Below are 8,444 nucleotides of genomic sequence, written 5' to 3'. Positions count from 1 at the left end.
TAGTAGCAGAAAAAGTAGCGGCAGCAGCAGTAGTAGCAACAGCAGCAGTAGTAGTAGTAGTAGTAGTAGCAGAAGAAGTAGCGGCAGCAGCAGTAGTAGCAACAGCAGCACCAGTAGTAGTAGTAGTAGTAGAAGAAGTAGCGGCAGCAGTAGCAATAGTAGTGGTAATAACAGTATCAAAAAAAGTTGCAGCACGGAATCGTTATGAAATAATGGAAAAATTTATGATACGGACTATATAATATATATATATATATATATATAATAGTATATATATATTTAATATATATATATATATATATACTTCTATAGACGCTAAAACTACTTAAATCAATCAGAATCAATCTGTATTCGAACCCACGACCTTTGCATATGGTGTCCAGCCTTTTAACCTCTTGACTACTAACGTAACAATGAATGCGTGTATGAATATATGTATGGATGGGCGGGTATATGTTTGTATGTGTATTGTACGTAGATGTGTGTTGTATGTATGTATGTATGTATGTATGTATGTATGTATGTATGTATGTATGTATGTATGTATGTATGTGTAGATAATAAAATGCAATTATAGCCATACATCATCCAATGGCTGGCACAATACCGTAGAGTTTTTCTTTCAGGTAAATAAATATGTCAGTCTGTTTGGATGTGTGCGTGTGTGTGTGTGTCTATGCATGTGTGTTTATGTTTGTTTGTATGTGTTTATATATGTACATATATATGGGTGTGTAATTATTTACTGATAATTTTAACATTTTAAATATATATTTACATTTTATTAAAAAAAATTTTAAACTTTAAAAACGCAGACAGCAGATGCCGCAGGCCAGCTGGCGACAGGTGACGATCGAGAAGACGCCAAGCTACTTCGTCACCAAAAACGTGCCGAAACGAATTTTCACCATGTCCCCAAAAATGAAACTCATCATTGTGGTCCGCGATCCAGTAACTAGGGCCATCTCTGACTACACCCAAGCCAAGGCGAAAAAAAAACAAATGCCGAGTTTTGAAGAGATGGTGTTTTTGGGCGGGTCTAGGGGTAATCATGGCGGTGAGAATGGGGGTTTCAGAGATGGAAATGATGGTAGTGGTGGCAAACTAAGTGGTGATGAAGTCGTTGGTGATAGAATTACGCAGTCGGTGGATTTAAATTTGACTGAGCAGCAAAAACAATTACAAATTGAAGCATATCAAAATGAAGAACATCTTGAATCGCATAATCATTGTTGCCCTCAACATCACCATCAACGTCATCATCATCAACGACAGCCGCAACAACAACAACAGCAGCAACAAAAAAATTCTCAACTTCAACAAACAACAAACTACTTTCCACAACAACGTCACCTTCAAAATGAGCAGCAGCAACAACATTTGCAAAAGAGACGCCTACAACTTCACAGACGCCAGCAACATCAGCTACAAGACATCGCAAACGACATAACGAACTTCAACATCGCAACACAATTAACACCAAACACTCCTCTTCATAGCCACGAAAGATTAAAACCAAACCCAAAATCTCACCACAAAACCACCCAAAAACCACAAACTCAACAAAAACACACCAACACAGCCGGAATTTCTCAACAGCCCCTAAAAGTTCACCCACCGCACCCAAAAATAGCAAAAAATTGGGGCGCTATAAGAATTGGCGTCTACTCGAACTACCTCAAAAGATGGCTGAAATATTTTCCGGCCAGGAACATCCACATAGTACACGGAGAGAGACTGATAAACGATCCGGGCGCAGAACTGGCTCTCCTGCAGGATTTTTTGGGACTGGAAAGGCAAGTAACTCAGGAATCATTCTACTTCGATCCGGTTAAAAAATTCCCGTGCTTGAGAGTTAGAACAAGCGGAAGTAGTAGTAATATTAGTAGTGGTAGTATTAGTAGTATTAGTAGTAGTAGTAGTGGCAGCAGCAGCAGCAGCGGAGTAAGTAGTAATAGCGATGTGATAAGTGATTTAAAAACTGGTAGTAATAACGGTAATGACGAAGACGACGATGACGATGATTACAATAATGCTGACGATGATGATGATTATAGTGAAGATGATGATGATGGTGATGGCAATGATGATGATGATGCCATGGGTGAAAAATCAGTTGATTCGTCTTCAAAGGCTTCCAGAAATAACGGTCACATTGGGGATTGGATTATCAATAATGTTATTCATGATGACGACGACGATGATGATACTACTACTAATGATGATGATGATGACGACGATGATGATTATGATGATGATGGTGGTGGTATTCCTAGTTATGATGATAATAACGACGACGATGTTACTAATACTAATGCGAGAACTCAGTATAAACAATCGTTATCATCATCCTCATCATCATCAAAACCAACTACGTCATCGTCATTCCAAACGCAATGCCTGGGCAAGACAAAAGGTCGAAGACACCCAAAGGTTGACCCCATGACTTTGACCTACCTGAGGGATTACTACAGACCCTACAATCAACTATTTTACAGGATGATCGGCGTCAATTTTGCGTGGCCTTAACCAGAAAATTTCATCAAATGGCGCGAAATGACGTAATTTTGGCGCCATTTCTATAAATAGATAAATTTTGGCGCGAACTGATCTAATTTTGGCGCCATTTCTATATTGTTATTCAAATTTTGTGGCAAACTCTCCTAAGTTTGGCGCCATTTGTGAAAATAAACTATGCTAACATAGCGCTCTTTTTAAAAATATATAATGCTACATACATACATACATACATACATACATACATACATACATACATACATACATACATACATACATACATACATACATACATACATACATACATACATACATACATACATACGTACATACATACGTACATACATACATACGTACATACATACATACATACATACGTACATACAAACTCATGCACATGTATACAAAGAAATGCACACACACCTTCATACAAACAAACAGGCATACAAACACACGCACACATTCATCCATGTATGTTACAACACAACATACCCGAAACGTGTATATGCATGCTTAAGTCATTTATCTACATCTTGCCAAACTACCACCACCACGACGATGATGATGATGATGGTGTTGATGATGATAAAGATGAGGAAGAAGAAGAAGAAGATGATGATAATGATAACAGTGATGATAATGATGACGATAGATGATGACAATGATGATGAGGAGGATCTTGAAAAACATTAAATTCTCACAAACATTGTATATGCAATCCCGTAAATGTTATTATCGCAAAATTTCAAAATTAATCTTTTTGTATAGATATTTTTTTCAACATTTTCATAAATAAACATATATATATAAATATATATTTGTTTCCTTTAGTTATCAGGTTGGTATAATTAAATAAATAAATAAATATATATATATATATATATATATATATATATATATATTGAATTAAGACTGTCAGAAATGCAATTATTGATGAAAACCACAGTATGTTCAGCGTTAGTTGGCTTCATGTTTAATTTTTCGATTTCCCAACCTGTAGATCGTCAGGCGAGGCGAATACTTAACAGTCGTTTAATTAGTTACCGCAGTCTTCAACTCTCTGCAGTATGACACTTCTGTCTGTTGTAATTTTCTAGGATGGCTCTGTTTCTAAATTCATGGAAAGTATTCCCCAAGAAGGAGTTTAATCTAATTGTTAAGTATTCACATTAAGTAAATAAACAATGAATCCACAGAGTAGAGACACTGTATACGTATCACATATTGTGTGTATATGTATATATTTGAGCATTTGGCCCACATACACAACGTACAACAATTCGAACACCGAAGATGGTATAGGAATACCGAAGCAAGTTTCTCTGTTCTACCATGCTTAAATGTTCTACCATTCTTAGAATTAATGAAAATTTTGGTTTTGTACTCAAGAAACTTGACAATGATCTACAATCTACCGTTAGAAAAATCTAAAAATTAGACAGGAAACAAACTAATGCGGAACATGCTTTGATTTTCATCACTATATATATATATATATATATATATATGTATATATCACATTTATAATATATGCAATTAAGCAATGTTCTGTCTATCTATCTGTCCTTTTCATTCCTTCATTTGATGCGTGTGTGTGTGCGCGCGTGTGTGTGTGTGTTTGTGTGTGAGTTTGTTTGTGTGGTATAAACTGATATAAAGAATATGAACATATAAATCATTCCACATTGGTTCGTGTTTTATACGAAATTGATTCACTGGTAGTGTTGTTATTCTTATTATTTTTGTCTTTTTATTGTTCTTCTTGTTACAATTAGTATTATTATTGCTATTATTATTATTATTATTATTATTATTATTATTGCTATTATTATTTTATTGTGCATTTTTTTACCTGCAAATTGTTTACCTAAAAAAATTTACCTACGAAAAAATTTCTTTGTTTCTCTTTTCTTTGTCGCTTGTGGCGACGATGATGATGATGACGATGATGATGATGACGATGATGACGGTGGTGGTGGAGATGGTGGGAATGATGGTGGTGATGATGGTGGTGGTGATGATGATGATGGTGAGAGAGAACGTTTAAAAGTCATTCAACGATTATTGGCTTGAGCATAAAATGTCAGAAAGTTTATCGATCATGTTTTTGGAATTTTATTTCTTTCTGTCTTTCGCCATTCATCCATTTGTTTGTTCATTTATTCATTCTTTCTTTCCTTCATTCATTTAATTCGTTCATTCGTTCGTTTTTTCATTCACTCATTCATTCATTCATTCATTCATTCATTCATTCGTTCGTTCGTTCGTTCGTTCGTTCGTTCGTTCGTTCGTTCGTTCATTCATTCATTCATTCATTCATTCATTCATTCATTCATTCATTCATTCATTCATTCATTCATTACCGTTATTGTTAGTAATAAAATTCTTTATACATTCATTCATCCATCCATTCATTTATTCATTCATCAATCTACTTATTGATTCATTCCTTCATTCAATCACCCATTCGTTCGTACATTCATTCACTGGCTAGCTAATTAAGTCATTTTACCCATCCGTCCATCCATCTTTTCATTTATTTTCTCATCCTACTTTCCTTCCAGCCATCCACAAATTAAAAGCCTAAAACTATCAATCAACAAGAGATCCATTCCACGTGATGTTTGTTTACTTTCTGACGTCACGATCATCACCATCACTGTCATCAACATTGCCATCATCATCACCACCACCGTCATCATCATCATCACCACCACCGTCATCGTCATCATCACCACCACCGTCATCATCATCATCACCACCACCGTCATCATCATCATCACCACCACCGTCATCATCATCATCATCATCATCGTTGTCGTTGTTGTTTCGTGTTTATAAATGCGACTTTCAGGAATGATTGATGGCTGAATGCGGTCATTAAAAAGGAATAAATGTTGATGATGATGATGATGATGATGATGATGATGGTGATGATGATGGTGATGATGATGGTGATGATGATGGTGATGATGATGGTGATGATGATGGTGATGATGATGGTGATGATGATGGTTTATGCTGTTGTTGCCTAAATGTTGCTTCGAAAATGAAAAAAGTTAAATGCAAATACTACTACTGCAGCTGTTTCTGCTACTAACACTACTACTGTTACTATTACTACTACTGCTACTACTACTACTACTACTGCTACTACTACCGCGCTGCTACTACTACTACAGCCACAACTTCAGTGATTGATTGAGATGTTGTTAATTGAGAAAGTGTGTTGCTTGTACAACTCAAGGGACCAGTGATATTTATCAACACTATTACTACTACTACTTTTGTTGCTGCTACTACTACTATTACTACTGCGGTCACTACTATTGTTGCTGCTACTACAACGTTGCTGCTGTTGCTGCTGCAGTTACTACTGCTGCTACTACTACTAATACTACTTTCTGTCGTTTTTATTCTTTATTTTCTCTCTCCATCTTTTTGTTGCCATTTTCATTCTCTTTCAATTTCTCAACTTCACTAATTCTTTTTTCAATCTATCTGTCCATCAATCTGTTTGCTTGTTTCTTTCTTTCTTTCTTTCTATCTTTATCCCTCTCCCTCTATCTCTCTTCTCTCTCTCTCTCTCTCTCTTTTTCTGTCTTGTCTTTATTTCTATCTCTATTACTCTCTCTACCTCTATTATTTTCCCTCTCTACCTCTTTTTCTCTCCCTATCTTTCGTTCTCGTGCTTCGTATTTCAATTTTAAATTATTAAATTCGCTTCATTCCTCTCGAGTTAAAAATATTGCATATGAAAATAATAATAATAATAATAATTGTAATAATAATAATAATAATAACAAAAACAAGCATCAACAAAACTCCTTCCTGTCAATTTTTACGTCAGAGAAAAAAAAAATGCTTATATTGTGTTTTTGGTTTTGGCGTTTTTCGGTTTTCAAAAAAAAAAAAAAAATACGAGTGACTTGCCATTAATATTTCAGCGCGGAAAACAAAAATGGAGAAAATTGGCGTCATCATCATCGTCATCATCGTCATAATAATAATAATAATAATAAGATTAATAATAATAACTCTTCCATGTCGAAATTATTAGAAAAGGCTGTAAATATGCATGTAACAAAGGAAATGAAAAAAAATAACAACAACAAACACACAACAATAATAATAACAACAACAACAACCACAATAATAATAATAATAATTCTTTTCCATGTAAGAATTATGAATGGGCGTCAAATATACACAGCTACCCGCGGTCTCAAGACGTTGTGGGCGGTCTTGCTAAACGAACCAGCAAACACACGCACGCACACACGCACACACACATACATACATACACACACACATACATACATTTATACATACATACATGCCTACATACATGTCAAAAAATTGAACAAGGAATGTTCATTTCAACTAGGAAGGCTTAGACAGATCAGAAATTCGCTTGATGTCTAGTTCATGCGTTCATTTATTCTAAGCTAGACTACTGTAATAGTGTATTCTATGGAACTCCCAACAAAATCATATGCCTGCCAGCTACGGTCAATTCAAAATCGAGCAACTAAAATATTTACTGGTGGATTAAAGTTTGAACATGTGAGTCATAGTCTATTGAACCTGCACTGGCTGACTGTTGGGCAAAGAATCAAATTCAAAATTGCCATCCTGGTATTCAAATGTTTGAATAGTCTTAGTCCCAGTTACCAGTCTGTCTGGGGAGTGTTTGCATGGGTTCACACCTTCTCAACGTCCTCAGATACGATCAGATTCTTCTGTCGCTACCAAAAACACAATCGGTTGTAGGAAACAGAAACTTTTCAATCGCTGGTCCTACAGTTTGGAATGATTTACCACACCACCATCGCCAGCCTGAGTTAACTCGTCAACATTTTCGTAAAAAACTAAAGATTCATCCTTTTATGAATTAAACCACATGACTTAAGCAGCGCCTTTGAAAAGTTTACATACATACGTGCGAACATACATACAGACATACACATACAAACATATATGCACACACACACACATGCATACAAACATACATACGAACGAAACGAAACGAATTTTTATTTGCTTCTTAAAAGTAATCTAAAAAAAGAGAAAAAAAGAATTCTCTCCCCTTTATATCAATAGGAAGAAGACAGGATGACCACAGTAGAGTTCTTTTCAGAAACTTATCGAGTGTGACCACCTTGACATAATTTTTAAAATGTTATAAGTTTTCAACAGAATTTAAACGTAATTTCAAAAACAAAAAATTCATGTTTTAAACTTAAGTAAATATTCTTTTAACTTTTTTAAAAAATTGTTTAACGAAATAAATTCAAAATTAAATCCACTGTTTAAAATTTCGTTCCAGATTCTTGGTCCCTTGCAATACACGTGAGAGAACAAAATATTCGTTTTCGATTTGTTAGAGACAAGATTATTTTGTTGCCGACATTGTTGTTTCATCTTGAAATAACTGTTAAATAAATCAGGTAATCGATTGGTTAACTGTTTATAAACAAAAATCATCAGAAAGTAAATGCTGAGTTTCGAGAAATTCAAGTTTCGCGTGCTGTTGAACAATGGTTGACTGTGTTCAAATCGTTTGGATCTCGTTATCAATCTAACTGCTCTTTTGATTAATATTTCTATTGGTAAGGTTGATGTGTGGTACGATGAAGCCCATACAATGTTGCAGTAGTTTATTAACGGAATGCACAGGGAATTATACAGAAGATTCAAACAGTTTTTTGGCAAAAATGATTTTACTCTGTTTATCATTCCTATTGACTTTGAAAGTTTGGATGATACTTGTTTTATGTGATGTTTGAAGGAGAGTTTCTGATCGAGCAGCATGCCTAGAAGTTTTAAACACTTTGTTTCAACAATTGTGTTGTTACCTAGGATGATTTTATACGGCTCCTTGTAATTTAGATATTGTACGGGTCCAAAAACCATCATTTGGCTTT

At 34.9% G+C, this 8,444-nt stretch overlaps 1 protein-coding gene across 1 annotated transcript; it reads left to right on the top strand.

Moving 5' to 3' along the window:
* Nucleotides 1–822: 822 nt before the first annotated feature.
* HELRODRAFT_157311 (hypothetical protein) lies at nt 823–2,529 on the top strand (the record flags this gene model as incomplete). Its single annotated transcript, XM_009022840.1, has 3 exons — nt 823–1,045; nt 1,634–1,854; nt 2,329–2,529. The coding sequence occupies 3 exons, from the start codon at nt 823–825 to the stop codon at nt 2,527–2,529; spliced, it is 645 nt and encodes a 214-aa protein (XP_009021088.1).
* Nucleotides 2,530–8,444: the final 5,915 nt, after the last annotated feature.

Source organism: Helobdella robusta (genome assembly GCF_000326865.2).
Source record: "Helobdella robusta unplaced genomic scaffold HELROscaffold_33, whole genome shotgun sequence".
Lineage (NCBI taxonomy): Eukaryota > Metazoa > Annelida > Clitellata > Rhynchobdellida > Glossiphoniidae > Helobdella > Helobdella robusta.
This window is presented reverse-complemented; position numbering and strand designations above follow the sequence as displayed.